Genomic DNA, 25,284 nt, shown 5'->3' with positions numbered 1-25,284 from the left:
TCATGGGACAGGATGTCAGAAATGCTCCATCCATCAATACTGGCGACCACGCTCTGGAAGTGGTTCAAGAGTTCACCTACCTAGGCTCAACTATCACCAGTAACCTGTCTCTAGATGCAGAAATCAACAAGCGCATGGGTAAGGCTTCCACTGCTATGTCCAGACTGGCCAAGAGAGTGTGGGAAAATGGCGCACTGACACGGAACACAAAAGTCCGAGTGTATCAGGCCTGTGTCCTCAGTACCTTGCTCTACGGCAGCGAGGCCTGGACAACGTATGCCAGCCAAGAGCGACGTCTCAATTCATTCCATCTTCGCTGCCTTCGGAGAATACTTGGCATCAGGTGGCAGGACTATATCTCCAACACAGAAGTCCTTGAAGCGGCCAACACCCCCAGCTTATACACACTACTGAGTCAGCGGCGCTTGAGATGGCTTGGCCATGTGAGCCGCATGGAAGATGGCAGGATCCCCAAAGACACATTGTACAGCGAGCTCGCCACTGGTATCAGACCCACCGGCCGTCCATGTCTCCGTTATAAAGACGTCTGCAAACGCGACATGAAATCGTGTGACATTGATCACAAGTCGTGGGAGTCAGTTGCCAGCATTCGCCAGAGCTGGCGGGCAGCCATAAAGACAGGGCTAAATTGTGGCGAGTCGAAGAGACTTAGTAGTTGGCAGGAAAAAAGACAGAGGCGCAAGGGGAGAGCCAACTGTGCAACAGCCCCAACAAACAAATTTCTCTGCAGCACCTGTGGAAGAGCCTGTCACTCCAGAATTGGCCTTTATAGCCACTCCAGGCGCTGCTTCACAAACCACTGACCACCTCCAGGCGCGTATCCATTGTCTCTCGAGATAAGGAGGCCCAAAAGAAAAGAAAGACTAGCTTAGAGTTTGATAATTCTGATTGGACAGGAAATGTTCCCAAGTATTTGGCATGAAATGAATGTCAAATGTTTAAATAAAGTTCTGCTGAGAAAGCATCCGGTGAACATTCTTCCAGCAGAATCATTCAACTGCAGGAGTATGCAGATATAACTGGGTGGCATTTCCTGGCATATCCTTGATCACAAAGATAACATAACCAGATAGCATTTTGTTAACTTCAGAAATGTCAATTATGAAATCCAATTTCCTCAACTACTGTACCATTTGTATTCAATACTTTGCAGAATACGTACAACACCTAATACTTCAAACTTAACTGCTGTCCCAAAAGATGGGGATTGAAGCTGTAAATATTGGAATTTTTCACTTGTACTACAGATAGATACTTCGCTTCTTATCTTTGGTTTCTTTTCCTCCAAAAATACTGGTCCAGTGATGAAGGCACATCAGGCTGAATTTTACCAGCCCTTTGACGCCGTGGGTCGTGGCAGGGAAGCCCCTAAAATGCTAACGGAAGCAGCCCACCACGACCCAGGACGCAAAAAGGCCCCACCAAATATTAGTGGCGGTGGCAAGGCCTCGGTGCGGCCCCCCGTCGCTTGGAGGCAGGGCCTTCATTAAAATATTAAAATGAGGATAATTAAAATGCAAATTAACCTACCTGCTGACAGCAGCCATCCCGCGCAGATTTGACGGCCAATCAGCCACAACTCGCACGCCTTAGGAACTCCACTGGAGTTACGAGTCGACACACTGGTGGGGAGGCGGGAGGAATAAAATTCTCAGGGTGGGGGGGGGGGCGGGGGGGGAAGCAAGAAAATCTATTCCTATTGGTTGTGGGGTCAGTGGGCAGGGGTTGAGGGTCAAAGATACTGAAGCTCGGGGGGATGTTCAGAATTTCATAAAGTGTATTTTTGGGGGGATAGGTCACTTTGTGTGTTGAGGACTCAGTGCGTGGGGGGAGGGGGGAGATTGGAGAGGGGATTCAATGTTAAATTAAACACTTAATTTTTTTAACCACATCAGCACCTTTAAATATGTTAATATATCCTGAAGGGGTTGAAGCCCTTTAAAAATGGTAGTGGCACCGGACGCCGTTGCCGGGAACGCGGCAGCCGCCCCCTCTATGTCATCAGGCTGGCCGCTCCGCCCCCTCCATTTAAATGAGCTCCCGCAGGTAATATCACGGGGGCTGTGAAGGGGGACTTACATGCCAGAAGGCCGCCGACTTCTGTTATGTCCGACCGCTCCTGTCAAAGCCCCCAATCAAAATATACGATTCTGATTGTGGTGGGGCCAATGCACTGTTAATTCAATCCTGTCACTCCACAGATCGGCCAACATATCATTTAAAACTTTCCAAATTAAAGAAAGACGCAGCCAAATTGTACCATCTATTAACCCCCGAATGAGGCTAACCAAACCAGGTGTCTTTAAAATCAACAAATTAACTCTTTAATTAGAAGAACTAAATTCTTAAACACTATGAAGATATAAACAACATTTAAAATATAAAAAATTAGAGTCCTTGCAAATTTACAGTCCAATGTTGCTTGAGGTCCTCGCAGAATGTTGCTTTCCTTCTCCAGCGAATTTCAACAATTAGTGACTTGCAAACTCTTTCAATGGAATCAAGCTGACTTTAGAGTTTTTGAGGGATAAAAGATTATCACAGTCTAACTTCCCTTTCTTCAATTTAAATTACCAGAGATCTCTGTTTTGGCTTGACTTTTTAGAATTTTGAGAGATAGTAATTAAACAGACTAAATTCCTATTCCTTCAGTTTAAATGGCTGAGAGCTCTTTTCAAGTGCTGAACAGCACAGCTGTCAGTGTCCTTTGTCTGTGTGTTCTGTTAGAACAAACTGTCTTCAACTAAAAGCCGGTTCAAAACTGAATATAACAAATGTATTGCATGAGACTCACTCCCAGTGGCTATATCTATGGTAACGAGAATGCACCCTTTAAATCGAAGTCTCTAAATGGCTGTTACTAAGGCAACGAAAATGCATCTTTCTATAACTCCTGAGGCTTGCTGGTTCTTAAAGCAATATTGATCCCTTGCAAGCCTTAAAGACAAACCGCATATTCCAAAATAAAACTACAGTACCATGGCACTTCACAGCGCACCACCACGGAACGCAGCACACTGATAAAATTCAGCCCAACATGTGTGGCTGTAACATGTGCTAATGGCCAGGTGGTCGAAGTTTCAGTAGGGGAGCATTTCGGGAACAGTGACCATAATTCCATAAGTTTTAAGGTACTTGTGGATAAGGATAAGAGTAGTCCTCAGGTGAAGGTGCTAAATTGGGGGAAGGCTAATTGTAACAATATTAGGCAGGAACTGAAGAATTTAGATTGGGGGCGGCTGTTTGAGGGTAAATCAACATCTGACATGTGGGAGTCCTTCAAACGTCAGTTGATTAGAATCCAGGACATGCATGTTCCTGTGAGGAAGAAGGATATGTTTGGCCAGTTTCGGGAACCTTGGATAACGAGGGATATTGTGAGCCTATTCAAAAAGAAAAAGGAAGCATTCGTAAGGGCTGGAAGGCTAGGAACGGACGAATCCCTTGAGGAATATAAAGACAGTAGGAAGGAACTTCAGCAAGGAGTCAGGAGAGCTAAAAGGGGTCATGAAAAGTCATTGGAAAACAGGATTAAGGAAAATCCCAAGGCTTTTTATACGTATATAAAGAGCAAGAGGGTAACCACGGAAAGGGTTGGCCCACTCAAGGACAGAGAAGGGAATCTATGTGTGGAGCCAGAGGAAATGGGTGAGGTACTAAATAAGTACTTTGCATCAGTTTTCACCAAAGAGAAGGACTTGGTGGATGATGAGCCTAGGGAAGGGAGTGTAGATAGTCTCAGTCATCTCATTATCAAAAAGGAGGTGGTGTTAGGTGTCTTGCAAAGCATTAAGGTAGATAAATCCCCAGGGCCTGATGGGATCTACCCCAGAATACTGAGGGAGGCAAGGGAAGAAGTTGCTGGGGCCTTGACAGAATTCTTTGCATCCTCATTGGCTACAGGTGAGGTCCCAGAGGACTGGAGAATAGCCAATGTTGTTCCTTTGTTTAAGAAGGGTAGCAAGGATAATCCAGGAAATTATAGGCCGGTGAGCCTTACGTCAGTGGTAGGGAAATTATTAGAGAGGATTCTTCGGGACAGGATTTACTCCCATTTGGAAACAAACAAACTTATTAGCGAGAGGCAGCATGATTTTGTGTAGGGGAGGTCGTGTCTCACTAACTTGATTGAGTTTTTTGAGGAAGTGATGAAGATGATTGATGAAGGAAGGGCAGTGGATGTTATCTATATGGACTTCAGTAAAGCCTTTGACAAGGTCCCTCATGGCAAACTGGTACAAAAGGTGAAGTCACATGGGATCGGAGGTGAGCTGGCCAGGTGGATACAGAACTGGCTCGGTCATAGAAGACAGAGGGTAGCAGTGAAAGTGTGCTTTTCTGAATGGAGGGATGTGACCAGTGGTGTTCCGCAGGGATCAGTGCTGGGACCTTTGCTGTTTGTAGTATATATAAATGATTTGCAGGAAAATGTAGCTGGTCTGATTAGTAAGTTTGCGGACGACACAAAGGTTGGTGGAGTTGCGGATAGTAATGAGGATTGTCAGAGGATATAGATCAGCTGGAGACTTGGGCGGAGAAATGTCAGATGGAGTTTAATCTGGACAAATGTGAGGTAATGCATTTTGGAAGGTCTAATGCAGGTGGGATGTATACAGTAAATGGCAGAACCCTTAGGAGTATTGACAGGCAGAGAGATCTGGGCGTACAGGTCCACAGGTCACTGAAAGTGGCAACGCAGGTGGAAAAGGTAGTCAAGAAGGCATACGGCATGCTTGCCTTCATAGGTCGGGGCATAGAGTATAAAAATTGGCAAGTCATGCTGCAGCTGTACAGAACTTTAGTTAGGCCACACTTAGAATATTGCGTCCAATTCTGGTCGCCACACTACCAGAAGGACGTGGAGGCTTTGGAGAGGGTACAGAGGAGGTTTACCAGGATGTTGCCTAGTCTGGAGGGCATTAGCTATGAGGAGAGGTTGGATAAACTTGGATTGTTTTCACTGGAACGACGGAGGTGGAGGGGCGACATGATAGAGGTTTACAAAGTTATGAGCGGCATGGATAGAGTGGATAGTCAGAAGCTTTTTCCCAGGGTGGAAGAGTCAGTTACTAGGGGACACAAGTTTAAGGTGCGAGGGGCAAAGTTTAGAGGGGATGTGCGAGGCACGTTCTTTACACAGAGGTTGGTGTGTGCCTGGAACTTGCTGCCGGGGGAGGTGGTGGAAGCAGGTACGATAGCGACGTCTAAGAGGCATCTTGACAAAGACATGAATAGGAAGGGAATAGAGGGATATGGGCCCTGGAAGTGCAGAAGGTTTTAGTTTAGGCAGGTATCAAGATTGGCGCAGGCTTGGAGGGCCGAATGGCCTGTTCCTGAGCTGTTCTTTGTCATGGCTATTATGTGGACCCATCTCTTGACGTGATATTTGGCAAGGAAGTAAGGGAAGTTTTTGATTTAAATTGAGTAACTTAATTTTAATCAATCCAATACCTGTAAAAAAACATGAATTTATGGTGGAAAAAAATGACAAAAATCATAATCTTAAATTCATTTCATTTGGGTGTCTATAGTATTGTGTGTAAACTACTTCAAATTGACATTGCAGCTGAGTAATTAGTTTGGGCTAAATGACCTGGCTTGTTAGAACAGAATAGAGAAAGGAAATTTGTATCGCTGTAATAGGGGAACAGTTGTTGTGGGATGGAAGTCCATTACGGAATATACTTGGGCTCCAGGTGGAGCATGCTACCATGAGCCAATTGGCCTTTTCCCACTCTGTATTTTATGCTCTTCTGATATTACATACTATGTCAAACTCAAGCTAAATGATTCACACTAGCAGAGCCTCACAAAACATTTGCAGTCAAATTAGTATCTTTATTGCAACAATTTTTCTTTAAATACAGGATTTCTGGTTATTCTTTCACCAAAGACTTTAATAGAATCAAACCTTCTCTAGAAAAATCTACCTAAAGCCGTGCATGTGTAAAAACAGGCCTTGGAATATAAATAAAAATTTTGTCAAAAGTCTGGCCATTTGACTTGAATGTGAAAATCTGATCAGGAACTATTTTCTCCTCAGTTGAAAAGGCAGGTTTACAACTGCTGGGCTCAATATTACTCGAGGTGTAAACACTACTTCCTGCCTGTTGTAACTTCAGCATCTATTATTGAAAAAAAACAGCTTCTTAAACACCAAGCTTGCTCCATGACAAAGTCCTTGTACAGGATTCAAGTTTCATTGCAACATTATAACTGCTCCTTCCTGGAGTCTAATTTTATGCAGTGGCATGTCCATTGGAGTTAGATTGTGTAGAAACTCTGGAGGGTATAGACTGTTATCATTTTCTTCATCCATAGAATCAGCGCTGATGTATTCTTTTAATACACCTAGTATCTTTTCTAAAATGTTTTCATTCAGTATAGGTAGGTGGTAGGGGAATATAGGGACAGGTAAGGATGTGGTAGAAATATGGGATTAGTGTAGGATTAGTATAAATGGGTGGTTAATGGTCGGCACAGACTCGGTGGGCCGAAGGGCCTGTTTCAGTGCTGTATATCTAAATCTAAATCAAATCCAGTGAATGTTCATTTGTAGCACAAATAATAGCTTTTGAATAATAAGTTGTATCACATTCCATCATCTCATCCACCCGTCCTATAGCCACCCCTCCCATGCCCTCCCTCCCAACAATCCTCATTCTATGCCATTCCATCCCTCCCATGCCTCACCCATTCCACTCTCATCATCCCCATCCCTCCCAGAAACAATCTCTCCAACTAGAGTAACTGTTATTGGCCTCCCCTTACCTTCCTGTTCTTGTTCCTCAGCAACTTCCACCCCACACCACAGCAGGCACTGCCACTAACTGTTGGCAGCCACAAGTGCATCACATGCTCCAATCCTTCACATACCTCGTGTGTGTCAGGAACCGCCCATCAAATAAACTCACTATCAGATGGCCCTTAAACTGACCAATCAAGAACAGTCCAGACAGACAAACTATTATAAAGTTTTGCTCGTTGATCTCCCATTTTCCACTATCTGCACAGCATGATAAGACACTAACACACACCTGCCATAATATTAAGACATTTTATATGAAAGCAGTACTTTTCCAATGACACTACAATTATTTGTTGAGTTTAATATTTATGCAAAAAGATGAACATTAATACATCACATAATGGCAAATTAGTTAACTTTCTTGTAATTAGCAAAAATAAGGACCCATTATTCCATTTACCCACAAGAGCTATCCAGATGCTATTCTCCAAGAAGTCCTGTGAACCACCACCTCTGTGTTGGATGAGCATAAATTTCCAACCATTAAGTATTGGGAAAACCAAAGCCATGGTCTTTGGTCCCCAAGCCATCTACTCCATTTCTCTTCCTAGGTACTCTTTTGAGGCAAAATCAGGCTTTTCATAATCCTGGCATGCCAAGGTGCTTGGGTATGCGACTGTCTTCCATCCTGCAGATATGTCCGATCCACCAAAGCCTCCTGTTTGATTCGTGCCAACATGCTTGGGAGCTCTGTCTTTGAGAGGACTGCCGCACTTATGATTTTGTCCTGCCAGGAAATACCCATAATGCGCCACAGACAGCGAAGAGGGAAATTATCGAGCTTCTTTTCCTGGTAGCTGTAAATCGCCTATGTTTCACAGGCATACAGCGAGATGCTGAGAACACCGGCCTTGTAAACCATCAGCCTGCTCCTAAGGGTCAGCTTGGTGTTATCCCATGCTCGTTTCGCAAGTCGGCCAGTGGGGCACGCAAAGCTCCGCTTCAAGGACACTTGCGAGCATGACATAAAGGCCCTAAATGTCGATTATCGCACTTGGGAGTCACTAGCTGGCAAAAGTGGGAAATAGCAACACATCCTGTGGACTGGTGTGCACTATCATGAGAACCAGTTGCTACAGCAGCTTGGCAACAAGCACCAACGTCAAAAACAACAACTCACAGCATCACTTGGCAGCTTCACATGCAGCACTTGTGCCAGAACCTGCCTCTCAAGGATTGGCCTTCACAGTCATCAACAAAGATGCACCAAGAGAAGACACGCCACCTAGATGGATTGTTTGCTGCATGACCATCATCTTTCATAGATGGAAGGATGCCAACCAGAATGTGACCCTCAGCTGTGCTGCCAATCTATATCCTTTCCATTATCAAGCCCGCCTATTTCTACCTCCGTAACATCATCTCGCTGCCTCAGCTCATTAGCTGTTGAAACCCTTATCCATACCATTGTTACCTCTCTGTTCCAATGCTCTTCTTGCTGACCTCCCATGCTCTATAAACTTGAGGTCATCCCAAACTCTGCTGCCCACATCCTAACTCACACCAAAGAACATTCACCCATCACCTCTGCCCTTGCTGACCTACATTGGCTCCTGGTCTGGTAATGCTCCAATTTAAAAATTCTCATCCTTGTTTTCAAATCTTTACATATTGAAGGATAACATGTGAACAGGAATCCTATGACTTCTTTGTATAATGCCTGCATTTACATCAGTAGAAAGTTTACCACTGAGACAATCACTGATAATGCATTTTAATGTTGGCTATCCTTTCAGCTTTCCTGCAGGCACTTCCCAAAACATTTCACATCCATGCACTAACGAGATGCCAATAAATATACTGATTTGAATTCCAAAGGTTTCATGTTCCACTGAAACTTAAAATGTGATACTGTGGCAGGATAGCAACTATCCGCTTAGCATTTTAAACATAACATGTTTGTTAAATATTTCAATTGCAAAATACATGGCAGTGATCTTGTGCAGCATTTTGCTGCAATAACAAAGGATTATTACAGGTTAGAGAGTTCAGTTCAGTCCATCCTCCTAATTGTTCCTTCCACAGAAACCTCTAGGCCCACCATCACAATATGCAAATGCCTCTGGAATAACTCTAGTTTTTCCTGTAATACTATACATGCAAAGCAATTATAATTTTTAAGCATTTTGCATGATGAAATGTTTCGGAACATCAGTCCTGAACTTTTCTTTTGTGAGTGTGTACTAAGGTTCCCTTGTCCTACAGTTTAGTTTAATTTGAAATTCTGCTTCGGAGTGACCTTTTCTTTTCCACTTAGGATAGAGCACTCTACAAGATTTCCTTACACCTCATTTCAATGCTGGAAAATAAGGAGTTTTTAAAAATCTTCCTCACAACTATATTCTCTAACATTCAGATCAGCACCATTTGGGTGTTTCCACAGTGCTTCAGAGACGAAGGTACTGCCTGACAAATGTACTTTGCATTTTCAGCCACACAGCCTCAGACTTGTACTCCACTGAGTTGGTAATACAGATCAGAATTCTATTTAGCTTGTTGATTGTTGTTCTCAATGGAACTTTTGTGATGTTGGCAGTTCTACAGTTTTAAAAGTTATATTATTTATTTGGGCCAGGTAGGAGCAGCTGCATGCAGAAAACAAAAATCACAGCAAAAGAAAATAACCAAGTGGAAATGTCTATTTGGAAAACAATACAGGAGACATGCCATTTTTAAAATGAAAATCCATATAAAACTTGAATTGGCATATTTTAAGTTTAAAATTGAATAATTGCACTGGCTTAAAAAGTTAAATTAGACACTGGAAATGTTTTAGTAATTGTATTGGGTCACTTTGGTGCCCAGTGGAAAGGTTTTGGCAACAAAGAGAAGGTGCAATCCAGGCTGGCCAGACCATTGCTGATTACATCAAATGCATTTAGAGGTCAGCTGGTCTGTAACCAGACTCAACACAGAAGGCTCAATGCCAAATGCCACCAGTAACAACCATTTATATTTACTGCAACAGCACTTCATTCATAAGTATGGATCAAAATAATGCTCCAGGAGGGTTTTTGCTTATTCCAATATCAAAGGTCATATTGATGACATCATAACAACATCAAAATCCACTGTCCCATTTTAAAGGAGCATTATTAAGGCTTGCAGATTGCAGCTTATTTTTAATTATGAAATTGATCATTTACTTCTGTAATTTAAGATTCATTTTGTTTGACATCACTTCAAGAACATTACAAATTTTTATAAAGTTGTTAAATTTTCTCTTAGTCTTTTCAAGTTTGATGTATTGAATGTGATACTTGAGACTTTGTTTAGGTTTCTGGCATCCCATCTGTTGGATGCAACAGCAACTATGTAGTGACAAGAGATGGACTGCAATCACTCAAGTTACATGCAGCAGAGCTGCTTGTTAACTTCTTCAATATTTTAGGAGCATTCTAATAATATCCAAACAAAATGCAAAAAGTACAACACTGTATTTAGACCATGTATTGAGTATCAGCTGTGGCTCAGTTTGTAGCACTCTTGCTTCTGACTTTCTGGGTTCAGTCCCACTCCAGAGTTTGAGCACAAAAATCAAGGCCGACACTCCAGTACTGAGGGAGCGTTGCACTGTCAGATGCGCTGTCTTTTGGATGAGACATTAAACTGAGGCTCCATCTGCCTGCTCGAGTGGATGTAAAAGATCCTATGGCAATATTCCAAACAAGAGCAGGTGAGTTGTCCGCAGTGTGCTGGCCAATACTTATCCCTCAATCAACATCACAAAATACAGGTCATTATCACATTGCTGTTTGCACGACCTTGCTGCACAAATTGGCTACCGAGTTTCCTACATGACAACAGGCAGGACACTTCAAAAGTACTTCGTTGGCAATAAAGCGCTTTGAGATGGCTGGTGGTGGTGAAAAGCGCCATACAAATGCAAGTCTTTTTTTAACATTTAGATATTTAGAAGTGGTCCACAAGGAAACAGATAAAATTAAAGTCATGGCCCCGAACTGTTGTTTCCCCAAAATGTTTCGTCAACATCGAACCGTGGCAGAAACATTTTGTACAATTCTAAGTACTTTTTTGGGGGTTTAAAAATGACAATCAGCTGAATGTGTTTTAATAACATACAGCAATCCTTATAAACAAATTCAACAAATTGTATTGCTTCAGTTGGGTGATGAAAGCCAAACTGCTCGAAGTGTCAATGCAGGACGATTCAATTTAGCATTTCGCCCACACAGCTCAGAGCTTCCCAACACCCGGACCAGCAACAAACTTTCCACAACACAGAGGAGAAAAGAAAACAACTCATTCCCACCCCCTGCCGCCCATAAACGCAACACGACCCGTAATTCTCATAAATCTTCAACTTAAAAACTTGAATCAGAAAGTTGGAAGTTTCACACTAACCATTGTTGTCAGCAGCACTCAGTGTTCGCCGGAGTGGCACAGTGAAGAATGTCAGGAGCACACAAGAAATCATCCGCGAGCACTCCATCTTCCGAACTAACTTTCTAACATTGTTCACACTCACTTCACCAAAACTCCAACCAAGTTTCTTCACCTGTTACCCAGTGACGTTAAAGTGGGAGGGGCGCCACCTGCCAGGATTCCTCTGGGTCAAAAGATCCGCCTGCTCTGCTCAATATCCTTGCTTTTCTCACAATTTCTCATAGCATCAAGCTAAAGTATGCTATTGTGCTATCATTATTCCAGATAATTCAAGTAAATCAAGTCGATGTACGAGACGAGTTCCTGGTTGGGATGTCCTAAATCCAGCACATTTACAATTTCAGTCATTGTAATAGTAATCTTGAGGCCATCATTTTTATTTTCTCCTAAAAGGTTCTGACTCTTTCTGGGATATGATCCCACAGCTGCTAGCAGCCTTCCAGTATTCCATGATTTTTTGCATTTGAGTTTAGAAACTGATTGTTGGCATGCTAGTCATCAAAGAGGGTATCGCAGCCATATTCAATCTTGTCCAAAATAAAATCAAAATACCGCAGATGCTGGAAATCTGAAATTAAAACAAAATGCTGGAGACACTCAGCAGGTCAGGCAGCATCTGTGGAAAGAAAAACAGTTAACATTTCAGGCCTGTAATCTTTGACCAGAACAGTTCTGATGTCTCTAACCCTCAGATCAGCACCACTTGGGTGTTTCCAAATTGCTTCAGGAACCAAGGTGCTGTTTGACAAATGCATTATGCATTTTTGACAGTACAGCTTCAGACTTGTACTCCACTGATTTTGCAATTCAGATCAGAATTCTATTTCGCTAGTTGTTGCAGCAGCAAAATAAAGTCTAAAGCATCTCTCCTGAAAGTCTCATGCTGATTCCTTTATATAGTGCTAGTGGGAAGTCCCTCGTGAACATGCTTTCAGCTGAGAACATTTAAGAGAGGGCGTTACCAGGACCTGCAAGGTTCAATATGGCAGGTCGAGTGCCAAATCAGCATTAGATGCTGTTTGTCATCACAATCTGCCAACTCTGCATGATTCCAGTGCATGCACGGCATGCCCCTGCTAGCGCACTTGTAAGCATTGTATGCTGTGCAGGCCACACCAAATATGTCTGAAAGCAGTTTGGCTATCATTTTCCAATGTCCGAGCTTCCATAACACTAGCACCAGGTGAATTTTGTGGCCCTGGTCTTTTTGATATATATTAATGATCTAGACTTGGATATAAAGAGCATAATTTCAAAGTTTGCAGACATGAAACTTGGAAATGTGGTAAACAGTGTGGAGGATAGTAACAGACTTCAGAAGGATATAGACATACTGGTGAAAAGAGCAGACACAAGGCAGATGCAATTTAATGCAGAGAAGTGGTAGGAAGAATGAGGAGGAGCAATCTAAACAAAATGGTAAAGGGAGTGCAGAGAGACCTGGGTGTGTGTGTATACGAATCTTTGAAGGTGGCAGGCCAAGTTGTGAAGGCTGTTAAAAATTATATGGAATCCTTGGCTTTATAAACAGAGGCACAGAATACAAAAGCCAGGATGTTATGCTGAGCCTTTATAAGACATTGGTTACGCCTCAGTTGGAGTATTGTATCCAATTCTGGTCATCACACTTTAGGAGGGTGCAGAGGAGACTTACTGAAATGGTACAGGGAAGTAACACTTCAGTTACACAGAGAGAGTGGAGAAGCTGGATTTTCTTCTTAGAGCTTCTTTAAGGGGAGATTTAATAAAAGTGTTCAAAATCATGAAGAATTTTGATAAAGTAAATAAGGAGAAATTATTTCTCATTACAGGAGAGTTAGTAACCAGAGGTTACAAGTTTAAAGTGATTAGCAAAAGAACCAGAGGGGACGTGAGGGGAATGTTTTTACATGATGAATTGCTATGATCTTGAATGGATAGTCCAAGCATTTCAAAAGGAAGTTGGATAAATAGTTGAAAGGTAAACACTTTCTGGGCGATGGGGAAAGATGGGACTAATGGATAGCTCTTTCAAAGATCCTGCACAAGGATGATGGACCGAATGGCATCCTTCTGTGCTGTATCATTCAAAGATTCAATGATCATTCTCTGCAATAGGTCTGCTCTAGCATTTAACAAGTTCAAAATAATTTTGTTAAGACAGAAAATAACAGGATAGTTTCTTTTACAATGATGAATTATTACGCAAGTTGCATCAATACAGATAAAATGTCTGATCAATTCAACAGAGCTAACTACTTCCAAACTCTAACACGAAGGTTCTGTTTTATGTGACTTAATAAATCAAATTCCATGTTTAATTACTTAAGATTTCAGAATTTTTATATTATTTACGCGATCAAGCACCACAATTCTGTCTTTCTGTATTTAGGTCTATTGGTTTAAAGTGACTAAACAAGTCAAATTCTGATTTTATTACATCGGACTGTAGAATTTTTATAGGCAGTTTGGATACATACTCTGTGGTTCTGTTCATTTACTTCATGTAAACAACAAACTGGAGCAATGATCTATCAACAGGCTTTCAGCTGAGCCTAAAGTGGCCTCTTTGAATGTAGGAATCCCATTGATATGAAATGTTATATCATTTACAAAATATCTTAAGTAACTTTACAAAAATAATTTTACAAAACTCAAAAATCTCAACTGTGTATTAATAATATAAAAATATTGAAAGTGAGGACACAGCTAAACATCTTATCACACACCTGATCTAAATTTTGTTCATAAATTGGAAAATATTTTCTTCTTCCTATAGCTGGGGAAAAATATTTCCTATTTTTCAAATAAAATGTTAGTAAAATAATGCAATCACAGTAACTTTGGAGATCTCGTTAACTGAAAAACAACATATTACTGGCTTGGCACGAATTTCTCGCTCAAAAAGATGGTCATTGACTGGCACTTGTGTAATCATCTCAAACAAGAGAAAATCTAACCATCTCCCCTTGATATTAAATGACATTACCATCGCTGAACCCCCACCATCAACATTCAGGGAGGTTACCAGTGAGCAAAACCTTAACTGACCAGCCATATAAATACTGTGGCTACAAGAGCAGGTTAGAGTCTGGGAATTATGCAGCAAGTAACTCACCTCCTGATTCTCCAAAGCCTGTCCACCATCTACAAGGCACAAGTCAGAAGAGTGATGGGATACTCGCCACTTGCCTGGATGAGTGCAGTTCCACAACATTCAAGAAGCTCGACACCATCCAGGACAAAGCAGCCCGCTTGATTGGCACCCCATCCAACACCTTAAACATTCACTCCCTCTGCCACCGACGCACAGTGGCAACAGTGTGTACCATTTACAAGATGCACTGCAGCAACTCACCAAGGCTCCTTCGACAGCATCTTCCAAACCTGAAACCTCAACCATCTAGAAGAACAAGCACAGGAATAAGGACAACAGACACATCGGAACGCCACAACCTGCAAGTTGTTCTCCAAGCCACACACCATCCTGACTTGGAACTATATCGCCATTCCTTCACTGTCCCTGGGTCTGGAATTCCTGGAACTCCCTCCCTAACAGCACTGTGGGTGTCCCTACACCTTATGGCCTGCAGTGGTTCAAGAAGGCAGTTCATTACCACCTTCTCAAGGGCAATTGGGATTAGGTGATAAATGCGGGTCTTGTCAGCGACGCTCACATCCCATAAAAGAATTTTAAAAATTTTTGGCTGAGAAGATTTACTCAATGATGATTGGCAGTGATGCTATCCACTCACCTCTGCTTTATAGAGTACCAAACTTCCCTTCTTTAAAACATTCTGCTCCTTGACTTGATGCTATGATGGGGCATTCAGTAGTAAATATTATAGAATTTGCATTTCCTTAGCACCTTTCATGACCCCAAGATATTCCAAAGCACTTTACAGCCAATTAAGTACTTTTGAAGCAATCACTGTTGTAATGTAGGTAAACACAGTGCTAGTTTGCACATAGCAAGGTCCCGCAAACAGCAATGAAATAAACGTCCAGAGAATCTGTTTCAGCGAAGTTGATTGTGGGATAAACATTGGTCAGGTCACCAAAGGACCTCCCCTACTCTTCTTCAAATTGTGCCCTGGGAGTAAAAAACTCACTGGATTGGCTTCAGGCACTGACTGACTCACTTGAAGCAATATTTAAATACTCACCACTTACCTGTAGGAGTGCAGCTGTAATAGTATTCAAGAAGTTCAACACCACTCAGGACAAGGCTGGCCACTTGATTTCCACCCAATTCACCATCCTAAACATTCACCCCATCCATCACCAGTGTATCGAGAGTGCAGTGTGCGTTATCTACAGGATTCATTCCAGTAACTTACCAAGACTTCTTCAATAGCACCTCCCAAACCTGCAAACACCACTACCTTGAAGGACAAGATAGGCAGGTGTATGGGAAGGACATCACCTCCAAGTTCTCCTCCTAGTCTTACACCATCCTGACTGTTACATATATCACCATTCCTGCATTGTTGCTGGGTCAAAATCTGGGAACTCCCTACCAAACAACGGTGTGGGAGAGCACCTTCACCAAATGGACTGCAACAGTTCAAGAATACTCAATGTCTGAAATTTAGGCCTTCACCCTGCACACACCTCTGTCTGCCTGAAACTCTAGTTTAAAAATCAGCCCCTTTGCTTCTAACAATTTCTTCATGTGTCCTGTTTCAATTTAAAGGTTCTTTGTATATTCTTTATGTGTTCTTTTACAGGTTTCCTTTTTAAATTGCTTGGTTGCTTGTGTGAGGTCACAATTTTCCATTAGGTGGTTCTGTCATGTAATGTGGCACCCCGTCATTCATGTTACATTTATACTGCCACCTGCTGGTACAGTGCCTTTAGATCAAGAAACCACTCACCAGTTTTAACGGGTAAGTGTTAAAACATTTTATTTATGAACAACCTGATCTTGGACTGAAATAATTCTATATTCATCTTCAGATTTCTGCTTGTACAAAAGTTGCCTTTCAGACTGCATCACACACTCCTGATTCTGCTTTCTTGCTGAAGTACAAGTCTGTTAATGGCTGGCAGATTCACTGTGCTTAATAGTGAAATGAGGTCAAGAAATTTGCATATGAGGAAATGTCCCAGTGGGTGGTTGATGGACAACATCAAAAGGGCTTGTAGTTGGGCTGAGATGAAAGTAGGAATATAAAAGCTTACTTACTAGGAATCCTTTGTATTATGTTAACATGCCCACAATTGCTCTTTGGGCTGTTCCCAGGGATGCACACTGAGATAAACATCAACTGCTCCTGGAGGGCCATCAATTCAGTGAAAGATGCATTTTGGTCTGCGTGAAACTTGCTGGTCTTCCAGTTCAAAGAGCTGTTCATGACTGAGTATTGCAGTCTGGCACATTCCAAGGTCAAGGACTATATGCTGAGAGAGGCACTAAATCTTGGGGAAGCTGCCGCAAAGTCACAATGGGGGAAGGCCACTGTGTAAGGCCCTCCTGCCATAGTATACCAAGGGGCTGGAAATTGTGTAAAATCCCTCAGGCTTTATGCACCAGAGTATGTTTGACGTGTAATGTAAATATACAATGTAAATATAACCTGAAGTGGCATGTGTAATGAGGCACCTCATATACTGTATTGAAAGAAACTGATTCGTATTACACTTTATGCAATGTCCAATTTGAACTGTTAGGTAATGTATTTTCACAAATTTTATGAATAATGTATATTTTTGGGAAAAAAAAGGAAAACTGTTAAACGCTACTTTACAACAACAACTTGTATTTATGTAGCACCTTTAACATAGTAAGACGTCCCAAGGCATTTCACAGGAGCATTATTAAAGAAAATTTGACACTGAGCCACATCGGAGATATTAGGACAGATGATCAAAAGCTTGGTCAAAGATGTAGGTTTTAAGGAGTGCCTTAAAGGAGGGAAGAGAGATATGCTTTGAGGCACAGGGGAAGGCTAGAATACTTAATGAGTACTTTGTATTGGTGTTTACTGAGGAAGAAGAATCTGACAATATCAGTAGAAGCAGAGAGAGTAGAATCAATGATTAGGGTAAAAATTGAGACGGAGGAGGTACTGGAAAAGCTGGCTCTGCTTAGGGTAGATAAGTCACCTGGTCCAGATGGCTTGCATCCCAGGTTGTTAAAGGAATTGGGGGTGGAGATAGCCAAATGGCCGTAATTTTCCAATCTTCCTTGGATATAGGGGAGGTGCCAGAGGATTGGAGAGTGACAGATGTGACACCCTTATTTGATGAAGGGTGCAAGGACAGGCCTAGTAACTGCAGGCCAGTTAGTTTAACATCAGTGGTGGGTAAGGTTTTAGAAACAAGAATAGGGGAAAAAATCAACAGGCACTTGGAGAGGTTTGAATTAATTAATAGATTTGCAAATGGCAGATCATGCTTGACTAATTGATTTTTTTTGATGAAGTAACAGAGAAGGTTGATGAAGGGAAAGTGGTGGACGTTGTCTATATGGATGTTTAGAAAGCCTTTGATAAAGTACCACATAAAAGGCTGTTTAACAAAATTAAGGCTCATGGAATTAGGAGGGTCAGTGTCCAATTGGCTTTAAAATTGGCTTAAGGACAGAAAAAAGCGAGTTGTGGTAAATGGTTGTTTTTTTAAACTGGAGGATGGTAGACAGTGCTAGGACAAGTTGAGGTCTAAACATTGTATGTTTTCAAGAAGGAGTTAGATTTAGCTCGTGCATCTAAAGGGATCAAAGTGTATGGGGAGAAAGCGGGAGCAGGTTACTGAGTTGGATGATCAGCCATGATCATAATGAATGGCGGAGCAGGCTCGAAGGGCCGAATGGCCTCCTCCTGCTCCTATTTTCTATGTCTATGTCTAATAGGGAGGTAAAGGAAAAACAGAAATGCAGAGTATTTCTTAAATGGTGAGAGATTGGGAAGTGTTAATGTCCAAAGAGACCTGGGTGTCCTTGTTCATAAATCACTGAAAGCTAACATGTAGGTACAGCAAGCACTTAGGAAGGCAAATGGTATATTGGCCTTTATTGCAAGACGATTTGAGTACAGAAGTAAAGAAGTCTTGCTGCAATTTTAGAGAGCCTTGGTGAGGCCGTACCTGGAGAGTACGGCTTTGCTCTCCTTACCTAAGGAAAGAAATACTTGCCATAGAGGGAGTGTAACAAAGGTTCACCAGACTGTTCCTGGGATGGCGGGATTGTCCTATGAGGAGAGATTGAGGAGACTGGGCCTATATTCTCTAGAGCAGGGGTGTCCAACCTTTTTGTGTGTGGTGGGGGGCACATTACAATTTTCGGCCAGTAAGAAAATTTCAAAAAAATAAAGGCATTAAAAATGTATTTTACTATCAAAACAACAAAAGTGCATTTTTATGAAGAAGCTTTAAAAAAGAAAACAAATTTATTGACTTATTTTCTCATCACTATGTCGAACACTGATTTAGCGACATACCTGGCATTGTTTTTGCTTGCATAAGTACTCAATGTCTGCCAGCACACTTGATGTATTGATGTGGAGCATTCCAGATAGATGTACATCTGTCAGGAGTGATCTTGATCTTTTTCTCTTCCCTCTCCCTCACCCTCCCCTCTCTGTGTCTCTCTCCCCCCTCCCTCAGTCTCTCCCCTTCCCTCCCTCTCTCTCTCGCCCTGCCTCACTCTCTCCCCCTCGCTCCCTCTCTCTCTCTCTCTCCCCTCTCTCACCCCTCCCTCTCTGACTCTCTCTCCCCTCCCTCTCTGTCTCTCTCTACCCTCTCTCTTTCTGTCTCTACGCCCCCAGTCACTCTCTGTCTCTCTCTCTCTCTCTCCCCCTCTCTCTCTGATTCTCCCCCATCTCTCTCCCACCATCTCTCTCCCACCATCTCTCTCTGTCTCTCTCTCCCACCCTCTTTCTATCTCTCTCTCCCCCCTCTCTTTCAGCCTCTATCTTCCCCCCCTCTGTCTCTCTCTCCCGCCTCACTCTGTCTCTCTTTCCCTCTTCGCTCTGTCTCTCTCTGTTCCTCATCTCTCTTTCTCTCTCCCCAACCTCTCTCACTGTCTCTCTCTCCCCATTTCTATCTGCCCCCTCACTCTCTTCTGTCTCTCTGCCCCCCGTTCTCTCTGCCCCCCGCTCCCACCTCTCGCTCTCTCTCTCTGACCGTTGCTGAGATTGGGAACAGCAGTTTCCGAACTTCGGACAGAATTGTGGTTTTCTGGTGGGCTTTTAAAAACAAATTGGAACCCGCCAGAAAACACTTCAACATCTGGAAACCGCTGTTCCTGTTCTCAGCACCTGTCAGCTGTGATTGTGAAAATGAATGATAATGAGCATTGGATAAACATCTGAGCTTAGAAAATCCAATTCAGCTGTGAAACGGACAGTGCGATTTTTTAAAAAGCCAATCTGGTCTGGAAGAAGAAGCCAATGGGAAATTATTCATTCGTGAAATTACTAGTCACAGACCTCAAATTTTTTACCATTACAGACACAATGCTGACCCTGGCAAGGATGGGGAATGGCCCGGTATAGTTTACATCTATGGGCTGGATGGAAACCTTTGGCGTGCTGGATCCTAGTCCACAGGCCTTATGTTGGACAACCCTGCTCTAGAGTTTAGAAGAATGAGAGGTAATCTCATTGAAGCATACGAAATTCTTAAAGGGCTCAACAAGGTTGATACAGAAGGATGTTTCCCCTGGCTGGGGGCTCTAGAATCAGAGGACACAGTCTCAGAATAAGAGGTAGGCTATTTAGCACTGAGATGAGGAGGAATTTCTTCATGCAGAGGGTGGTGAATCTGTGGAATTCTCTACCCCAGAAGGCTGTGGAGGCTCAGTTATTGAGTATGTTCAAGATAGAGATCGATAGATTTCTAGATATTAAAGATATCAAGGGATATGGGCATAGTGCAGGAAAATGGCGTTGAGGTAGAAGATCAGCCATGATCTAGCTGAATGGTGGAGCAAGCTTGAGGTGCCGAAAGGCCTACTCCCACTCCTATTTCCTATGTTCCTATAGGGAGGGATTTCCAGAGCTTAGGGCCTTGGCAGCTGAATGCACAGCCACCAATAGTGGAGAAATTAAAATCGGGGATGCTCAAGAGGCCAGGATTAGCGGAGCGCCGAATTCTTGGAGGGTTGTGGGGCTGGAGGAGATTACAGAGAAAGGGAGTGGCAAAGCCATGGGGGAAAATAAGGATGAGAATTTTAAACTTAAGGGGTTGCTTAATCAGGAGCCAACGTAGGTCAGTGAGCAGAGGGGTAATGGATAAATGGAACTTGTTGTGAGTTAGGCAATGGGCAGCAGCGTTTTGAATGATCTCAAGATTACAGAGTGTAGAATGTGGGTGAATGGCCAGGAGTGCATTGGAATAGTCAAATCTAGAGGGAACAAAGGCAGTGATGAAGGTTTCAGCAGCTGATGAGCTGAGATAGGGCAGAGCCGGGCAAGATTACAGAAGTGGAAAAGGGACTCCAGCAATGGCAGGGATATGTGGTCAGAAGTTCACCTCAGGGTCAAATGTGACACAAAGTTTGTGAACACTCTAATATAAGAGCAAAATACTGTGATGCTGAAACACTGAAATGAGAACAGAAAGTGCCAGAAATACTCAGCAAACTGGCAGCATCTGTGTAGAGAGAAACAGGGTTAGCGTTTCAGTCTGTGACCTTTCATCAGAACTGGCAAAAGTTAGAAATGTAACAGTCTTTGAGCAAGTGAACTTGCTGCACTCCGTTCTCTCAGGTGTAACCGTGACATTGTGATCAAATCTGCTGACAAGAGTGGTGCTGTTATTGTCTGGCGTATTGACCTCTACCTGCAGAGGCTCAGCGCCAACTCGCAAACACTTCTTCCTACCTTCCTTGGACAATGACCCCATCACTGAATATCAAGCCACTGTCTCCAGGTCTGTCACTGACCTAATCTCCTCTGGAGATCTTCCCTTTACAGCTTCCCACCTCATTGTCCTGGAACCCCAGACATCCTGCTTCTACCTCCTTTCCAAAATCCACAAACAGGACTGTCCTGGTGGACCCATCGTTTCAGCCTGTTCCTGCCCCACTGAACTATTTCCTCCTATTTTGATTCTATTGTTTCTCCCCTTGTTCAGTCTCTTCCCGCCTACATCCGTGACTCTTCTGACACCCAACGTCATTTCAACAGTTTCCTGGCCCTAATCGCCTCTTCTTCACTATGGACCTCCAATCTCTCTACATCCCCAGCTCCCACCAGGACAGTCTGAGGGCTTTGAGCTTCTTCCTTGAACAGAGGCCAAACCAGCCCCCATCCACCACCACACTCTTTCAACTGGCTGAACCTGTTCTCACATTGAATAACTTCTGCTTCAACCCCACTCACTTCCTCCAGATAAAAGGTGTTGCTCTGTGTACCTGCATGGGACCTAGTTATGCCTGTCTTTTTGTGGGGTATATTGAACATTCCTTGTTCCAGTCCTGCTCAGATCCCCTTTCCCAGCTCTTTTGTCGGTACATTGATGGCTGTATTGGTGCATTTCCTGCTCTCGCCCCGACGTGGAAAACTTCATCAACTTTGCTTCCAATTTCTACCCTTCTCTCACCTTTACATGGTCCATCTACCTCGAGGATTCGCGGCCTACATTCACGGAGAAGACTCGGAGGGCGGAGTTCCGGACCGGTAAGTATAAAAAACTTACCTCGGGGATTCGCGGCCTACATTCACAGAGAAGACTCGAAGGGCGGAGTTCCGGACCGGTAAGTATAAAAAACTTACCTCTGGTAAAAAAAACTGAAAAGTGACATCACAGGAAAGCTGTGACCTGATTGGTTGGTAGGGAATTTGTACTGAGTTTGAAAATAAAACATTGGTAAAAATTGATTAAAACACTAATTAACTAATTGGTAAGTAGAGTAACTAAACCAGAGGGAGGAGTTTACTGTATTTAGTTAGCATTTAATATTTATCGGAGAAATCTAGCACTAGGGACCATAGAGTTAATTATAACAATTTAGTAAGGATTTAATAAGTATTTATTTATTTTATATTAATTAACTAATTAGTGCTAGAAATGACAGTTAGAGGGGTGAAGTGCTTCACCTGTGAGATGTGGGAAGTCCGTGACGCTTCCAGCGTTCCGGGCGACTACATCTGCAGGAAGTGTACCCAGTTGCAGCTCCTCACAGACCGCATGGATCGGTTGGAGCGGCAACTGGATACACTTAGGAGCATGCAGGTGGCGGAAAGTGTCATAGACAGGAGTTTTAGAGAAGTGGTTACACCCAAGGTGCAGGCAGATAGATGGGTGACCGCTAGAAGGGGCAGGCAGTCAGTGCAGGAATCCCCTGTGGCTATCCCCCTCTCTAACAAGTATACCGTTTTGGATACTGTTGGGGGGGATGGCCTATCAGGGGAAAACAGCAGCAGCCAGAGCAGTGGCACCACGGCTGGCACTGTTGTTCAGCAGGGAGGGACAAAGCGCAGAAGAGCAATAGTTATAGGAGACTCTATAGTCAGGGGCACAGATAGGCGCTTCTGTGGACGTGAAAGATACTCCAGGATGGTATGTTGCCTCCCTGGTGCCAGGGTCAAGGATGTCTCTGAACGGACAGGGGGCATTCTGAAGGGGGAGGGTGAATAGCCAGAGGTTGTGGTACACATCGGTACCAACGACACAGGCAGGAAGAGTGATGAAGTCCTGCAAGGGGAGTTTAGGGAGTTAGGTAGAAAGTTAAAAAACAGGACCTCTCGGGTTGTAATCTCGGGATTACTCCCTGTACCACGTGCCAGTGAGGCTAGAAATAGGAAGATAATGCAGCTAAACACGTGGCTGAACAGCTGATGTAGAAGGGAGGGTTTCAGATATCTGGACCATTGGAATCTCTTCAGGGACAGATGGGACCTGTACAAGAAGGATGGGTTGCATCTAAACTGGAGGGGCACTAATATCCTGGCTGCGAGGTTTGCTAGCGTCACTCGGGAGGGTTTAAACTAATGTGGCAGGTAGGTGGGAACCAGAGCAGTAGGACAGCAAGTGAAATAAATGAAGGGGAACAAGTAAATAAGGCCAGTAAGACTAAGAGGAAGAGCAGGCAGGGAAATGTTGCGGATAACAGCGGGACTGGTGGTCTGAAGTGCATTTGTTTCAATGCAAGAAGTATAACAGGTAAGGCAGATGAACTTAGAGCTTGGATTAGTACTTGGAACTATGATGTTGTCGCTATTACAGAGACAGTGCAGTCACGATGTTGGGGGTTTACTACAGGCCTCCCAACAGCCAGTGGGAGGTAGAGGAGCAGATATGTAGACAGATTTTGGAAAGATGTAAAGGTAACAGGGTTGTAGTGGTGGGTGATTTTAACTTCCCCTATATTGACTGGGACTCACTTAGTGCTAGGGGCTTGGATGGGGCAGACTTTGTAAGGAGCATCCAGGAGGGCTTCTTGAAACAATACGTAGATAGTCCAACTAGGGATGGGGCCGTACTGGACCTGGTATTGGGGAATGAGCCCGGCCAGGTGGTCGAACTCTCAGTAGGGGAGCATTTCGGGAACAGTGACCATAATTCCATAAGTTTTAAGGTACTTGTGGATAAGGATAAGAGTAGTCTTGGGCGGCACAGTGGCGCAGTGGTTAGCACCACAGTCTCACAACTCCAGGGACCCGGGTTCGGTACTGCCTGTGCGGAGTTTGCAAGTTCTGCTTGTGTCTGCGTGGGTTTTCACCGGGTGCACTGGTTTCCTGCCACATCCAAAGACTTGCAGGTGATAGGTAAATTGCCCCTAGTGTAGGGAGGTGATAGGGAATATGGGATTACTGTAGGGTTAGTATAAATGGGTGGTTGTTGGTCAGCACAGACTCAGTGGGCCGAAGGGCCTGTTTCAGTGCTGTATCTCTAAATTAAAAAATAAAATAAATAAATAGTCCTCGGGTGAAGGTGCTAAATTGGGGGAAGGCTAATTATAACAATATTAGGCAGGAAATGAAGGATTTAGATTGGGGGCGGCTGTTTGAGGGTAAATCAACATCTGACATATGGGAGTCTTTCAAACGTCCGTTGATTAGAATCCAGGACCAGCATGTTCCTGTGAGGAAGAAGGATAAGTTTGGCAAGTTTCGGGAACCTTGGATAACGCGGGATATTGTGAGCCTCGTCAAAAAGAAAAAGGAAGCATTCGTAAGGGCTGGAAGGCTAAGAACAGACAAATCCCTTGAGGAATATAAAGACAGTAGGAAGGAACTGAAGCAAGGAGTCAGGAGGGCTAAAAGGGATTATGAGAAGTCATTGGAAAACAGGATTAAGGAAAATCCCAAGGCTTTTTATATGTATATAAAGAGCAAGAGGGTAACCAGGAAAAGGGTTGGCCCACTCAAGGACAGAGAAGGGAATCTATGTGTGGAGCCAGAGGAAATGGGCAAGGTACTAAATGAGTACTTTGCATCAGTATTCACCAAGGAGAAGGACTTGGTGGATGATGAGCCTAGGGAAGGGAGTGTAGATAGTCTCAATCATCTCATTATCAAAAAGGAGGAGGTGTTGGGCGTCTTGCAAAGCATTAAGGTAGATAAGTCCCCAGGGCCTGATGGGATCTACCCCAGAATACTGAGGGAGGCAAGGGAAGAAATTGCTGGGGCCTTGACAGAAATCTTTTCATCCTCATTGGCTACAGGAGAGGTCCCAGAGGACTGGAGAATATCCAATGTTGTTCCTTTGTTTAAGAAGGGTAGCAAGGATAATCCAGGAAATTATAGGCCGGTGAGCCTTACGTCAGTGGTAGGGAAATTATTAGAGAGGATTCTTCGGGACAGGATTTACTCCCATTTGGAAACAAATGGACTTATTAGCGAGAGACAACATGGTTTTGTGAAGGGGAGGTCGTGTCTCACTAATTTGATTCAGTTTTTTGAGGAAGTGACAAAGATGATTGATGAAGGAAGGGCAGTGGATGTTATCTATATGGACTTCAGTAAAGCCTTTGACAAGGTCCCTCATGGCAGACTGATACAAAAGGTGAAGTCACATGGGATCAGAGGGGAGCTGGCAAGGTGGACACAGAACTGGCTCAGTCATAGAAGACAGAGGGTAGCAGTGGAAGTGTGCTTTTCTGAATGGAGGGATGTGACTAG

General features: G+C 43.4%; 1 protein-coding gene across 6 annotated transcripts in view; it reads right to left on the bottom strand.

Annotated features, from left to right (window-relative positions):
• The window catches only part of LOC137347091 (polycystin-1-like protein 1), a 433,612-nt gene extending 422,265 nt beyond the window's left edge, over positions 1-11,347 (bottom strand). For all 6 annotated transcript variants that reach the window (XM_068011179.1, XM_068011196.1, XM_068011185.1 and 3 more), the window contains exon 1: positions 11,195-11,347. In XM_068011179.1, the coding sequence (XP_067867280.1) occupies positions 11,195-11,282 (88 nt within the window). In that variant the 5' untranslated portion in view covers positions 11,283-11,347. The remainder of the gene's footprint in view (positions 1-11,194) is intronic.
• Between the last annotated feature and the right edge of the window lie 13,937 nt (positions 11,348-25,284).

This window comes from Heterodontus francisci, chromosome 2, assembly GCF_036365525.1.
Source record: "Heterodontus francisci isolate sHetFra1 chromosome 2, sHetFra1.hap1, whole genome shotgun sequence".
In the NCBI taxonomy this organism is placed as follows: domain Eukaryota; kingdom Metazoa; phylum Chordata; class Chondrichthyes; order Heterodontiformes; family Heterodontidae; genus Heterodontus; species Heterodontus francisci.
This window is presented reverse-complemented; position numbering and strand designations above follow the sequence as displayed.